Source organism: Candidozyma duobushaemuli (genome assembly GCF_002926085.2).
Source record: "Candidozyma duobushaemuli strain B09383 chromosome Unknown A_B09383, whole genome shotgun sequence".
NCBI classification, from domain to species: Eukaryota; Fungi; Ascomycota; class Pichiomycetes; order Serinales; family Metschnikowiaceae; genus Candidozyma; species Candidozyma duobushaemuli.
Genome location: NW_020289901.1, coordinates 398930 through 413494, shown reverse-complemented (window position 1 = coordinate 413494; position 14565 = coordinate 398930). Strand labels below are relative to the sequence as shown.

The 14565-nt window shown below is 46.1% G+C and overlaps 8 protein-coding genes across 8 annotated transcripts; 4 read left to right on the top strand and 4 right to left on the bottom strand. All coding sequences in view use genetic code 12, as the record gives it.

The window, feature by feature from the left end:
• Positions 1–210: 210 nt before the first annotated feature.
• Positions 211–1449, top strand: RNA1 (GTPase-activating protein; the record flags this gene model as incomplete). The annotated part of the gene is made up of 1 exon (XM_025478770.1): positions 211–1449. The coding sequence occupies one exon, from the start codon at positions 211–213 to the stop codon at positions 1447–1449; it is 1239 nt and encodes a 412-aa protein (XP_025338243.1).
• Positions 1450–1489: 40 nt separating this feature from the next.
• BUL1 (Bul1p) lies at positions 1490–3723 on the bottom strand (the record flags this gene model as incomplete). The annotated part of the gene is made up of 2 exons (XM_025478769.1): positions 1490–3594; positions 3624–3723. 2 exons carry the CDS (start codon positions 3721–3723, stop codon positions 1490–1492), a joined length of 2205 nt encoding a protein of 734 aa, XP_025338242.1.
• A 417-nt stretch (positions 3724–4140) lies between these two features.
• FCY23 (Fcy23p) lies at positions 4141–5727 on the bottom strand (the record flags this gene model as incomplete). Its single annotated transcript, XM_025478768.1, has 1 exon — positions 4141–5727. One exon carries the CDS (start codon positions 5725–5727, stop codon positions 4141–4143), a length of 1587 nt encoding a protein of 528 aa, XP_025338241.1.
• A 336-nt stretch (positions 5728–6063) lies between these two features.
• Positions 6064–6558, bottom strand: CXQ87_000184 (uncharacterized protein; the record flags this gene model as incomplete). The annotated part of the gene is made up of 1 exon (XM_025478767.1): positions 6064–6558. The coding sequence occupies one exon, from the start codon at positions 6556–6558 to the stop codon at positions 6064–6066; it is 495 nt and encodes a 164-aa protein (XP_025338240.1).
• Positions 6559–6638: 80 nt separating this feature from the next.
• On the bottom strand, positions 6639–7736 carry CXQ87_000183 (uncharacterized protein; the record flags this gene model as incomplete). Its single annotated transcript, XM_025478766.1, has 1 exon — positions 6639–7736. The coding sequence occupies one exon, from the start codon at positions 7734–7736 to the stop codon at positions 6639–6641; it is 1098 nt and encodes a 365-aa protein (XP_025338239.1).
• A 737-nt stretch (positions 7737–8473) lies between these two features.
• TUS1 (Rho family guanine nucleotide exchange factor) lies at positions 8474–12673 on the top strand (the record flags this gene model as incomplete). The annotated part of the gene is made up of 1 exon (XM_025478765.1): positions 8474–12673. The coding sequence occupies one exon, from the start codon at positions 8474–8476 to the stop codon at positions 12671–12673; it is 4200 nt and encodes a 1399-aa protein (XP_025338238.1).
• Positions 12674–12820: 147 nt separating this feature from the next.
• On the top strand, positions 12821–13624 carry CXQ87_000181 (uncharacterized protein; the record flags this gene model as incomplete). Its single annotated transcript, XM_025478764.1, has 1 exon — positions 12821–13624. The coding sequence occupies one exon, from the start codon at positions 12821–12823 to the stop codon at positions 13622–13624; it is 804 nt and encodes a 267-aa protein (XP_025338237.1).
• A 215-nt stretch (positions 13625–13839) lies between these two features.
• CNB1 (calcineurin regulatory subunit B) lies at positions 13840–14364 on the top strand (the record flags this gene model as incomplete). The annotated part of the gene is made up of 1 exon (XM_025478763.1): positions 13840–14364. One exon carries the CDS (start codon positions 13840–13842, stop codon positions 14362–14364), a length of 525 nt encoding a protein of 174 aa, XP_025338236.1.
• Positions 14365–14565: the final 201 nt, after the last annotated feature.

Below are 14565 nucleotides of genomic sequence, written 5' to 3'. Positions count from 1 at the left end.
ACTCACTTGACGGCACGTTGCGACAGAATCCCAAATACTCCCTATTGCAAGTAACCAACCACCCCAATAAATCTCTGACACTTGTAGTATATACTTATCAAAATTAAATTGAATTGCATTTTAGGCTGTTGTCTGAAGAGCCTGGTCTGACCCAGGACTGGTACCTGCAGGCCATCACATCTTGTAGTTTCCACAACCTTCAAAAGCACCATGAGTCCCACACCAGTCACCGCTGAGAACACCTTTTCGTTAGCTGGCAAGCAGCTTAAGCTTGATACTGCAAAAAGTATTGAGTCCTACTTGGGCGACTTGGACGTTCAGAAGAACGTTGTCAAGATCGACTTCTCCGGTAACACGATTGGTATCGATGCATCCGAAGCCTTGGCTAAGGCCATCTTGAAGCACAGCCTGACCATCGAGGAGATTGACTTCTCCGACTTGTACACGGGCAGATTGAATACTGAGATTCCCCAGTCGTTGGACCACTTGCTAAACGCTTTGTTGGAGTGCCCCAACTTGACCACCATCAACCTTTCCGATAATGCATTTGGTTTACAAGCGATCGAGCCCATTGAGGCCTGGTTGGCAAAGGCCGTCTCTATTGAGCATTTGATCTTGTCTAACAATGGTATGGGCCCATTTGCTGGTGCCAGAATCGGTAAGTCTTTGTACAAGTTGGCCCAGGAAAAGAAGAAGCAGGGTAAGAACTGCTTGAAGACTTTTGTTTGTGGCAGAAACCGTTTGGAGAACGGCTCAGTTAACTACTTGGCCATTGGGTTGAGAGCCCACAAGGACTTAGAGGCCGTCAGATTGTACCAGAACGGTATCAGACCTGCTGGTATTTCGAAACTTCTCTTACAGGGTTTGTCTTACAACTCCAAATTGAAGATCCTTGATTTGCAGGACAACACCATTACTACTTCCGCTGCTGTCGGCTTGGTTACAGCCCTCAAGGCTTGGCCTGAGTTGGTCGAGTTGAACTTGAACGACTGTTTGTTGAAGCCAAAGGGCTCTCTCTTGTTGGTCGAAAGACTTCTTGAAGGCGAGAAGAGACCAGCTTTCGAGAAGTTGAAATTGCAATACAATGAGTTGGAGGGTGACGCCTTGGAGAAACTTGTCAAGGCTGTCGATGAGAAGTTGCCCAACTTGAAATTGTTGGAATTAAACGGAAACAGATTCGAAGAGGACTCCGAGCATGCTGACGCCATCACAGCCATTTTTGAAAGCAGAGGTAACGGTGAGCTTGATGAGTTGGACGATTTGGAAGAACCAGACAGCGAGGACGAAGAGGATGATGATGATGATGATGAGGATCCAGTCGCCCAAGAGGGTGATGACGCCAACTTGGATCAACTTGAGAAGGAGTTGGCAGGTGTCAGCATCGAGGACAAGGACAAGAATGTCGATGCCCTTGCCGATGAATTGGCTTCTACGCATATTAGAAACTAAATAAATAGGCTTTCATATATATAGGTCGAGAATTAAGTTATTAAGTTGCAGCCTTGGCAATTGTTACTGGGACCTTAAATTCCATACATTGGTTCCCGGTAAAGCGAATGACGAAACGGAAGTAGTATAGCCTGGACATGAGGCAAGTTTGAAATGACGGAACCAAAGTGAACTCATCGTATGCCTTATATTCTTTGGAGAGCAGGTGATTATCCACCAGCATCTTCTGAGCCTTTGTGACATCAATTTTGAGGGACAAGGTTCTCTTAAACACTCCATTTTCTTGCTTCTGCCAAGGAGTCTTATTGCCCTCCTTACCAAAAATACTCTTACCAGATTCATCCACGGTTTCTAGCTCATTAAGAACTAGCCTATTGTACTTTTCATCAACTCTTGACATAGCTGCAAGATCTTCAACCATGGACTTCTGCACTCTGAAATTGTCGGTTCCTAAAGTCTTGAACAAGTGGTACAATTCAGTTGCATACTGCTGCATAGGCCGCTTCACAATATGAGTGAAGTCATCATAAGATTGCTGACCACTATCTGTCTTGGAAACATTTTTGAAAAGAAACTCGTGGTTTAACTCGATGGGAATTGGTCGGTTGTTTGATTTGAGAGTGAATACGATCAACTCACCAAAGACAGATAGAATCTCTGGGGCCTTCATGCTGGGGTCATCTGAGATTCCACACGGAGTATAAGTAAGTTCAAGAGGAACCTCCAACTTCCAAGACGAAGGATCAATTGGACCTCTGGTACGGAATCGCTTTGGGGAAATATAACTGAGGAGATAGTCGATTTTGGGAGTAGTGAGCAAAATCGAACCCTGCTCTTTGGGCCTGCCAAAGAGAGGCTTTTTACGGAAGGGTATCACGACACTATAATTTTTGGGGACAGTAGAGTCGACTTTGACGTCACGGGAAGATGATGTTCTTGAAAAGAGCTGTCTCAGCTTTGTCGAGTCGTCATTAGTTTCCTTCCGAACGGCTTCTTCCGCTGCAATTGCATGGGATAAGTCAACCGCAGTATTGCCGTTGTCCAAATGTTGAATGACTTTGCACAATTCATTGCCCACAGCTATCCGCTCCTTGATTTGACTAACGAAGCTGTTGTACATGACTCTGGTAATCTCATTACTAGTTTCCTTTTCCCTATCACTGGGGATTTTCGTCTCCTGTAAGATACGAATAAATGAACCCGCTTCCTTCAAAATGACGAACTCATCACCGGAGGCGTTTATCAATTTGAATCCCTTGGAGTCGGTCTGAATGGCATCATACTTGGACGCTTTACCAATGAATCTTGCCCATAAGCCGTGACTGATCGAGGTATCAATAAAAGAGAAGTCATTGATCTTGTCGTCATTCTCTTTCCACTGATTCTTTTCAGCTGGGCAGAGACCCAACGTAGGTGGGAGCTCGGTGTGTCCGGGAAGATTGTGGTCGTTACACTCCGAGTCTAATAGCCTGGTGGGAATCTTAAATGTGAAGAATCTCTTGTAAAGAATACCAGGGTGGAGCAATTTTTCAGGTCCAATGGCCAAGTGGGAGCCGTCAAGGGGATCAACAAGCTGCTCGCGATAGTTGGTATCTTCTTTTTCAGAAAACAATCGGTTCACAGAAGCTGGATTCCATGAGGCGGCAAAATCGTACATCTCTAAGAAACGTCTGATCTTCACTGGCCGTCCCTTTACATTTTTAGCATCTGAGACAATAAAGTTACCATCGAAATTCACATAGAACATGTCGAAGGGGATGGGCTGCGATCCTTCATTCTTGAAGTAAATGAAGCCGTTCAAATAGTCGCCCTGCTTATACTCGTATAAGGATGGGTCAATGATCTCAGGCTTAACGCCACGCTCACCGACGTCCTTGGTGAAGTGCACGGACAATTGAACTGCCTGGGTCATTTCATTATTACTGTCGGTCAAGTTACGTAAGTGTGCGTAGTTATCCAAAATGGTCTCTCTCCAAGAGCTGCTGGACTCATCAGCGACAATGAAACTGCCCTCGCCCAGCGACAACAGCGCCACGTCGCGGCTTCTGCTCATCTGAGAAACAGTTGTTGGTTCAGTGTGGATCTCACTGGAGAGATGGGAAGAAACCACCCGACTGGCGCCGTCTGACTCAGGATACTCTGGGTCTTCCGTGTACTGCGGGGGTCCAGCTCACCCGTGAAAGTCGAGTGGTACATGTAGTAAGAGGGCAAGATGGTCCAAATTGGATCCTGCGGTTTACTCATGGGCCTGTCCCCGTCATCTTCTTGAGGCATGGGTTGAGATGTCAGCGACAGGCGGAGACGGAGATCTTATATGTTGCAGCCATAAATAAGCCTGTCTATGACTCAGCCGGTGTGCACAGGCGCCGCAAGTACATGCCTTGTTGGCTGCAACCGCACAAGGGAACGGTGGAGAAGTCATTGTGACCAAACGGGTGCCATAGTAGGAAGATATTCCGGCCAGCCTCGTAACCAGATCCATTGATATTGTCTTCCGTCTCGTCCGTTCGGAAGCCGTCTCAGTCCGGTTGTGTGTGTATGGCGATCCGTGCGGGAGCGGCTTTTTTTTTTTCAAGCGGCTTGAACCTTCGAACCGTTTCGCAGCGGTTCCGTCGCTCCTCGCATTACGACCCTCGTGAACACACTCCTCAATTGATAAATGCACCAACCTCGTAATCCATTCTTTTTTTTTTAACGCCCGAACTTTTTGAGTTCCCAGTACCGGGCAAACGGATACACCGTGCCGCTGAACGCCATACAAAGCCACATTGCTATGTCACCACCTTCTTCACCTCCAACTTTCCGCGCCAACGGCCCTATCCAGTAGGCCTGCGACATGCCCACTGCGGCTCCAGCGGCACCACACACAAAAGCTGCCGTGGCTGCAAGGCCTCTGGTGAGTCGCTCGTAATCGTTCCAAATGGCGAAATTGTAAAATTGGCGTCTTTTCTTGTAGAGCGCCGACGTGCCTTCTTCCACTTCGTTCTCCTTGGTGTAGAGGCGGTGGAAGTATTGGCTGCGAAAAATGGTGTTTTCCTCAAGAAGCATCACAAAGTACATCGAGATCCAGTAACCCACCATCGGCAAGAAGTTGCCCAAGATATCACTAAACTTGTTACGGCCCACAATGGCACACACAAGGTAAATAGCCGTGAGCACAATGGCCCACATCCACCGAGGCACCTTGGCCAATGGGATGCCAATAAGCTGGACACCAAATGCAGCAGAGTAGGTGTTGAGGATGTTGTTGGAGATAAGGGAAAGGAAGATAAGCACAAGGAGAAATTTCCCGCCTCCGCCCCACGCCTTGAATGCCTCATTGAGTAGTCCGCCCATTCCCATCGTCTCGTAAGCTTCAGCCCATGGACCGTAGGTCAAGGCGACATTTCCAATAAGAATGGCCACGGTTCCCACAAACGTCGTGGGCACCCAGATGCCAAAAAATGTAAGGGCAAAAATCTGCACGTCTGGGGTATCTTCAGGGAAGAGAATGTAGTAGTCGGATGCAATCGAGCCCCAGGTGCTGGTGATGGAGAAGCACAACGAAAAGAAAGAAAACATGTTACCCTTGACAGTAGCCGCATCCACATGTGGAGCATCTGCATTCAGGAGGTATTCGTACTTCTGGGAAGAAACCACATAAAGCATGAGAAACGCAAAGTTCACTGGTAAACTGAGCAATGCCTCCACACGAAGCAAATAGTGGATACCACCGATCGAGACCAAAAGCGATACACATGCAATAATGACAATTGCCGCTATAAGCGGAACCTTGCCATCGCTCATGGATGAAAGGATCTGGCCCCCAACCACACAGTTCACCACCGACCAACCCATCACACCGATGATGCTGACCAAACAAACGAGCTTGACGGACCACCACCCAAACAAAAAACGGGCACTGACCATCTGTCTGCATCCAGAACGAGGGCCCATCAACGAGCAGTAAGCAGCAACGAGGCATCCAACCGTCATACCCACAAGACCAGTGATGGCGGTATTCTTGAGCCCAAGTCCGAAAAGCAAAGGACCCAAGTAGAAAGACGACATTGACGACAATCCTCCACAAGCTGAGAGCCAAAGGCCCATCACAGTGATAAATTGCTTCCTCTTGTTCACCGCTCTCTCGTAAGGCTGAATCCTCTCGATGCCTCGGGCTTCTACTCCGAGCGAGTCGAGCTTATCAGAGAAGCGTTTGAAGAACCCATAGGCACGCAACTCGTCCGTGGACTCCAGAGCCGTATCTATAGTTTTCTCTATGGCCGAGCCTTTCTTCATCTGGAGTATGTAGTGGTTTGAGAAGCGGGAGAACTGTGGTGAAATATCTGATCTCTCTTGACTCTGCAGGCCGCCCTGACTGCGATGGCTGCGAAACCGTGAGTCACGACAGTGTCACAAAAATCGGCTTTACATGGGGACACTGTTGCTTAATCGTTCATTAAAGTAGTTTCCAGTATCTGAGTCAGTGTGTAATTACGTGCTCAAAGTCTTGCGTAGTCATGACTATTCATCTATATGCTGTGCTTCTACCATGGATACCAACCAAGGTCATTGATTGCTGCTCATCTAGAGGTCTATCCTCCCATTCCTTACCTGACAGTTCAACACTTTCACTCACTTCTTGAGCAATGCATCAAGTGAGTCCTCATCGAACATGTTGCTTCCAGATTGTAGCGTCTTGGCCAACATCACCACCGATTTGTCTGTAAAGTCAGGCTTCTTTCGAAGTTCATCAATGTCATTTGCAAATGAAGATGCCATGAGTGCCAAGTATTCGTTTTCAACTTGCTGTTTGTCTTTCTTGAGAGTCTCCTGTGCCTCGGCCAGTGACTGGTTCTCTAACGAGGTGAATTTTATGCTCCGGACTTTCTCCAGTACTTCTTTTGAAAGTGGCTCGTTTGCCGTCTTGGGAGTCTCTTCATCAGACTCCATATCCACATCGTTGATGTCAATGTCTGCTTTAGGCTGTGGAACTTCTGTTTTTTGTGGCTCAGATGGACTTTCGTTATCTGAAGAGGAGTCTGAGTCTGAATCAGAGGAAAAGTCTTCCGTTCTTCTCTTCTTCCTTCTTCTGTTCTTAATCTTCTTGTCGTTTACTGGGGGTGCCATAGTAAGTTGTGGGTCTTGATATTTCGCGATGAGGATGAGGTACACATTGTCTCGCGCGAGGTACCTCTCGTACTATACAATTATTTCTTAGGCTTCTTCGACTCAGACTCATCTGGCTTGGCCTTTCTTTTTTTGACCATTGACGATAAGTCATTGACTGCTGGCTTCTTCTTCACCATATTCGAGAGGTCTTGCACTGCCTTGGCGGCACTACTGCCCTCTCCACTAACGGCCTCTCCCATTATTCCCTTGATAATGTCCATTTGCTGCGCCTGTAGGTCCGCTTTGGGGCTCTTCTTAAGTTCCTTGTATCTCTCCTCCATGTCACGCAACAAGCTGTCGTTGTCTTTCTTCTTCTCCTCGTCCGTTTCCTTCGTGTTTCTCAATTTGACACTTTCAATGGCATATTTCATTTGTTCCGTGGCTTTTGCTCTCAGATCATCCGCAAGGCTAAATTCAAGAGCCAAAGAGAGTTTGTAGTGACATTCAGACACCAATCCGTTGTCAGCGGAGTAGAGCTTCTGACGCAATTCAAGACAACTCTGTAAGTCGGTTGCAGCCTGGGCGAAGTTCTCTGCTTCCAACGAGACTTCACCTAGGAGATCGTAAACCTCCGAAAGCTTTTTGATTGTGGCAACGTATGAGGAGGATGGGGTCTCGTCGGCGTCCTTCAAGTACGGTGATTCAAGTCCCTCCGCAGACTCCTCTTTAAGCTTGTTGTCCAAAAGAGATCTGGTGAGCTCAAGGATTTCCCAAGCAACTTCAAAGTCAGATTGCTCGGGACCAGCCTCCTCTTCTTGCTCCTGAGGTGCTTCTTGGTTCTCTTCATTCTCTTCGTTGTCCTGCTCCTTCTCTGGTTCAGCATTCTCGTCATCATCCACCTCAGGAGCAATTCCATCTTCAAAGTGGAAATTGCCATCGTCATTTTCCTCTTCTTCTTTCTCCTCTTGTTCCTCTTCGTTGTCGCCAATACCACCTAGCATTCCTGATCTAGTGACAGCACTTTGGAAGAGAGCCTTACCATACAAAAGAAGCAAGTCAGCGTCATCCTCGCCGTGCTCCTCATTGTACGAGGCACAAGCATCAGCATACTTGGTGGCAGCTTCATCGTATTGCTTGATAGCATAGAGTTTAGCACCCTCGGCGATTGCCTGGGATATCGTCTCTGAATAAGCCATGGTGGTATACGCGTTATATAGATGCTTCGCGCTATGTATCGTGGAGTTGATGCCGATGGACTACACACACAAACAAAAGCTGCGATTTCGGCGAATGGGTAGATTGCCTTCCTTACAATATTTATAATATCAAAGGTCTCTAGGTTAATTGGAATTGAAGCTTTTACGGCTTCATTGACTAGCCTGACTTCAATGGCTCTATTCTCTGAAGATGCCTTAAAGGCCAAGATGTAGCGAATAAGCAATACAGTTACATAATTCAAAATCCGTTTGCTAGCAAAAGCAGCTTGTGATTGTACTATACGATGATCTCGATTGTTTCAGTTCATATAAAGATAACAGTACTCATGTCTGTCTAAAGTAAACTATGTATGCATGGCGCCTTACAATTGCTTTTCTTAACAAAAGCGGCAGGTCTACCTTCAAGTAATTCTTCCAATTCCCTTCCGTTTTCGGCCGCCTTTGTTCGGTGTTTTGTTTAGTAGCTACGCGGGGTCGCATCAACATGCATGGCGTAAACCTGACAAAAACCCGTTAAACATCAAAAACTTAATTTCGCTCAAAACAACACCTTACCAAAATAAAATAACTAACGGAGCCGATTAAACTTTGTACCGTTGTGGCTAAGTTTTCCCTACGCTCACGTGACCACTCACCTACTGGACTCCCATCAGAGTGCTGCAAGAAACAACCACAGCCATTTTGAAGAGTAACCAAACTCCACTCGTTCTTTTACCATGGCTTCTCAAGCGCCTTCGAAGAAATCCCTAAGAAGGCGACCACCGCCTCCTATGGAGGACCCGGCACCCCCGCCCGTGGTGGTTTCCAATCCTATGGGTACTCCACAGTCAATGAACCTGCTACATTTTGAGACTCCATTATCCATGAAATCTCCTCCCCTACCGCCCAGAGACATTTCACGCCCTATAATATCCACACCTCAAGAAGAGGATGAATCCTTTGAGGTCAATGAGGACTCTGTGCTTTCGTACGAGAGCGTTAGGCCGATGGGACCGAAACAACTACCCATGGATCATAGCTTTATAACGAACGAGACCTTCCAAGATAATGAAGGTGAGTCACCTTTGTCAGCAAACCCTTCAACTTATACCGACGGCTTTCTGCCGTCTCCAGATACGCAAACGAGCCATTCCACATTCACAGATCAGTCCCTGAGCTCCAGGTCCAAGAACTACCCAAGAAGGAAGTTCATGAACCTTCTGCATGGAGGTTCGTCGCCATTCGTTTCTGATGGCTTCGCTGAAAACATAAAGCAAGAGCAGGAACAGATGGCATCGTTACATATCCCACCTAGACCTAAGGGATCGGTTGCTGGTCCCAACCCCATGCCTTCTCCTCCATACCCCCTAGATAACAGTGGAGTTTTCGAACTGGACGACAATCAAAGTCTTTACAATCCTTACCACGATCAAAGCACTAATAGCCCTTTACGAATTCCCACTTTGGTTGGTAACAATCTCCTGCCTTCCGCACCTACGACATTGGACTTTTCTGCTCATTCGCCCTCCCTTAATTACAATGCTTCACATAGCTCACCGCCGATTGAGGGAAAGTCTCCATTACATGAGTCTCGCTACGGTCTCTACGATCTGCCGTCGAGTTCGCCAACAAGATCCTCAACAACACCTTCTAGACCCAGATCGAGCTACTTTTACGATAACAGCCGATCGCCTTCTCCCACAAAGAACAATGAAAGACCGCCATGGCAGGTACATGATTCATCCTACAATCAGGATCTAAGCTATGACGAGGCCAACGACTCTCCAGAAGAAAGAATCCCCCGCTGGAGTTTGCTTGAAGCGGAACAATCTGACCATTATGATGAGACCGAGCAATATACCCCCGCTTCAGCTAAATTCGATTATTCAATTCTTCCTGAACTTCCGAATGCGAACGACACCCATTTATGCCAGGGTGACGTGATAACAAGTGTTCCACCGCTTGAGGAAGCTGGTGAACTACAGCGCAGTTCGGTGACAATTTCCAGGAAGCATGACTCACTTCCACCAGTACCATTGGATCTTCCTCGTCTACCATTTTCTTCTTCGTCATTGAATGCTCAGCACTTTGCAGTGTGTGAGCAGGTTTGGTCGTTGAGTAGCATTCTTGCCTGGTGCCTCAAACTCAAGTGTTGGCTTCATGACTCTCCTATTTCAAATGACGAGTTGAAGAAAGCCCTCGTCAAACTCGTGGTATTCCATAAAAGAAGTCTTCCAGTCGACATTATCAACAGAAATGTGAATCGCATGCTTGAAACTCTTATTGACAATGGTGCTATTAGCTTGATTACTGCAGTTAACTCAGAGCCAGGTGATCCTATCAATATTAAAATTGAAGAGAATGCAGAGATCAACTCGATCTTCCCGGAATTGACAGACTGCTATGGCTTCTATAAAGATCACCAGACAGAGGATAAGAGTGATAAACTTCTATCGTGCTATTCGTCTAAGTGTGACATCAATAGATGGATCGAACAGAAGCATAAATTGGAGACAACAAAGATCGAGGATATTGAATTAGGCGCTGATTGGGCAAGTCATTGGCAGCTTGCAGCTGAAGATATGGACCTTGAACCATCTGCTACGAAGCGCCAATCATTTTTGTTTGACTTAATCAAGTTCGAACAAAAGTTCATTCAAAGAGCAGAATGTTTCGTTAACATCGTGGGTCCGGACTTCATCAAGACTGCCACTGCGGCCGCGGGGGCATCAATTGTTACTTCGGTGAAAAAGTTTAAAGAAGATATCATGAATCCGGCAAAAGATCTTCTCGAGGTTCACAAGTGCGTTCTCATGGAACCACTTCTCAAATTACTTCTCGCCGAGGGAAGGATCATAAGGGATGTCCCCAGCATAGCAAAGTTCTACAGCACTTGGTCCAAATCGTCTACAGATGGCCTTTTACAGTACATGAGTGTGGTTCCCATGATCGAGGACATTCTCAAAAATGACATTCTCAAAACATGGGATGAGAGCCTTCGATTGAATCCAACTGTTCAGGAACTCAAAGTTAACGGCAATATGCTTTTATTGAGCACATTTAATTCAAGATACCAACAGCTTCCTTTGCAGCTTTCGGATATCCGCAAAACATACAAAGTACATGAGAAAGAGTACAAGGCGCTTACGAAAGCTATTGAGGACATCAAGAAGCTAGGAACTAAAGTCAATGCCATGAAAGTACACGCCGATAACATACATGCACTCAGAAGGATTGAGAAGCAACTCACATGGAAATCTAATGTGATACAGCCCAATTTGCATCTCCTGTCCAAACTGAGAAAATTTTTCTTTCGTGGCAATCTTAATCGGAAAGGCGATTTAAAGATAAATACTCATGCTGTACATGTTATAGTTCTCGATAACTATATTCTTATCACGGAGAAGTCGAAAGGACCTCGCTCTGCAAGCTACAAAGTTGTTGAGAATCCAATTCCTCTCGACTTCGTCATTCTCGAAAATCGTGAGCGTGAAACCGGACCGCTTGCCACTATTACCACTCCAATAAGTGGAAGCACGAATAACAACAACAAAGAGCCCGAGAGTATAGACTCTGACGAGTCGTCCTATCCTTTCAAAATTCGCTACGCTGGTCGTGGCAAGAGTCAGGCCTATACATTTTTTGCTACGAGTGAGAGCGAAAGAAAGAAGTGGTTTACAGGAATCCTTCAAGCCCGCTCCAATCTTTTGAAGAAAGTGAAACCGTTGTCTCCATACGATTTGCAGGGAATGGAATGTGCTTTTTTTGCATACGATCACAATGACCGCATGTTGAAGTTGCCGATTTGTCCTTCAAATGATCCCTTACAAATACTCTCGAAAGAGACTGGCTTGCTTCTCAAACAAAGGGGTGTTAGAAACGAACTATGGACAGCAACTGCCGCTCATGACAATCTTGTATCTGGCAGAGTAAAGTGCTCGGAGCTGTTCACGTACAAGGGAGTCTGTCTTCATTTGGTTGGCTTGACGACTGGTCTTTATTGTTCAGATCTCAAGAACCGTTGGAAGCGTATGCTCAATGTCAATAATGTGACTAAGATTTCTGCTCTTCCAGCTTTCAATGTCATTATCGTCTTGGCAAACAAACAGTTGAAATACTATCTGCTCCCTAAATTTGTTGATGTCTATTTGGAAAGGAAGGAGACTCTTTCGTCAACGATGTTATCCAATGACCAGATCCAATTCTACGAAATTGGGCGCCACCGAGGTGTTGTAACGTTGTTTATCGCGAAGAAGAAGAATGCCGGCGTCACTAATTTTAAGGTCTTTACGTTGGAGACGGACAACAACGGTGTCTTTAATTCGTTCTTCTTGATAAAGCGATTCTACATTCAAGCCGAATGTTACGGACTCAACATTTTCAACACGACAATTGCAGTGCACACTCAAAGGGGATTTGAAGTCTTGGATTTGCAACGGCTACAGCCACGGACTGTGCCAGAGCTTCCTCTGTCAGAGGGCTCGAATAAGAAGATTGATGTCTACAGTCGGAAAGGTCCGCAGGGAAGCGATGCAATCAGGAAAGCACTTTCTCATAGTGGAACTAAGCCAATGGGCATGTTTAAACTCAATAACAATAAGGAGTTTCTTTTGGTCTACAGTGAGTGTGCCATTTTTGTGAACAAACTGGGGAAGCTCTCGCGTAATACAATGGTCCGATTCGATTTCAAGCCGCGAGCTACAGGATTCCAAGACAACCAACTTTTCATTGTAAATGAGGAGATCATTGAAATTTGGGCGATTAGTGATCAAGCCAAAGACACCAACATGCTTCACCAGGTGATTCCGGGCAAGGATATCTCCGTGATCAACCCGGAAAGGATGTGCTTCGTCGCGGCAAATCCACGGAAAATTGGATTGCAAATGGTATTCTACGTGCTGCCCAAGCCACCTGCAGAAAGCAACCCCGTTAGTTAAGATCTCGGAGTGACACATGTGAGTCCTACGGACTTAATCCACGATTCGCACCCGAGGAGATAGCTGTGGGGAACAGGCCAGTACATGCCGGACATACTATATAAGTATTCCAGGCGCTCATAGTTACGAACCTTCATCTTCTCTATAATGTACAGCTACGACGTGAACGGAAAGACTGCTGTTGTTACTGGTGGTACCAGAGGCTTGGGTCTCTACGCAGCCGAAGCTTTTGTGCTCAATGGCATCAAAACTGTTGTCATTACCTCTAGAAAGGAGAAAGCTTGTCAGGAGTCGAAGGCATACTTGGAAAAAATTGCTAAAGACAACGGAAAGTCTGTGGAAGTGATAGCCATCGCTGCTGACTTGGCCAATGAGCAGGACTGTCAAAGATTCTTTGACGAGACTAGCAAGAAGGTCTCCCAAGTTGACATTCTTGTCGCTAACGCTGGTGCCACCTGGGGTGCTCCATTGGAAGACCACCCTGTGTCGGCTATCAAGAAGGTATTAGACTTGAACGTGGTTGCCGTTTTCCAGACCATCAAATTGTTCACCCCATTGCTCGAGAAAGGTGCCTCTGCCAAGGACCCATCCAGAATCCTTATCATGTCTTCGGTAGCTTCATTGATAGCATCTGACCCAGTTGGTATCTACGGATACTTGGCTTCAAAGTCTGGTGTCGCTCACATGGGCAAAAACTTGGCTCTTCACTTGGGCCCAAGAAACATCACGGTCAATTCTCTCGCTCCCGGATTCTTCCCCACAAAGATGTCTCAGGGCGTCTTGGACATGGCTGGCGAAATGATGATTGAAACGAACCCAAGACAGCGTCTTGGTGAGAAGGAAGACTTGATCAACGCTGTTATGTTCTTGTGTGCCAAGCAATCGAACTATATCAACGGTATCGTGTTGCCTATCGATGGTGGTAGCCACGTCGGCAATGCCAAGTTGTAAGGGTCAAGCTGCGGTCATATGAATTGTGATCTTATATAAATATAGCAATAGATCGCTCGGACGTTATAGCATGTAGTATGAGTGATTCGTATCTTCGTCAAATCTAGGTGGTTGTGCACAGAGGCCAACGTCAAGGTGGATGGGGTGCACCAAGTTTCCTAAAAGTATATTTAGACCTAACCGACAGATAGACAGATACTGCAACAAAACACAATATGGGATTGGCATCTTCGACACTTCTAGAGTCCTTCATGGAAGGCACGAATTTTGATCGCGAGGAAATAGATAGACTAAGAAAACGGTTCATGAAACTTGACAGCGATGGAAGTGGAGCGATCGACAAGAATGAGTTTCTAGCCATACCTGGTATTTCATCAAACCCCCTCTCAAGCCGGTTGATGGACGTTTTCGATGAGGATCACGATGGAACCATCGACTTTCAAGAATTTATTACCGGCCTTTCAGCCTTCAGTGGTAAATCATCTCGTGCTGATAAACTTCGCTTTGCATTCAAGATATACGATATCGACAGAGATGGGTACATCGGTAATGGCGAGCTTTTCATAGTAATGAAGATGATGGTGGGCAAGAATTTACAAGACGAAGAACTACAACAGATTGTGGATAAGACGATTCTGGAAGCTGACGCTGATGGAGATGGTCGTCTAAGTTTTGAAGAGTTTCAGAATGCGGTCGACTCGACCTCTGTGGCGTCTGCATTGACTTTGAATAATATTTAGCATCAATATACCAGAGACAATCTTCGTGAAATATATATCAAAACTGACATAGTGTGGTGTATTTCTCTAGCAGGTCAGTAATCTTCAGAACTCAGCGAATTCGTTCAAAGCTAAGCGTGCTTTTTGTGGCAAATTTGCATCGCCAGTTTAAGAGCTCTCCGATCAGTCTCCTTGGCTTCCATGAGTCTCCATGAATTTCGC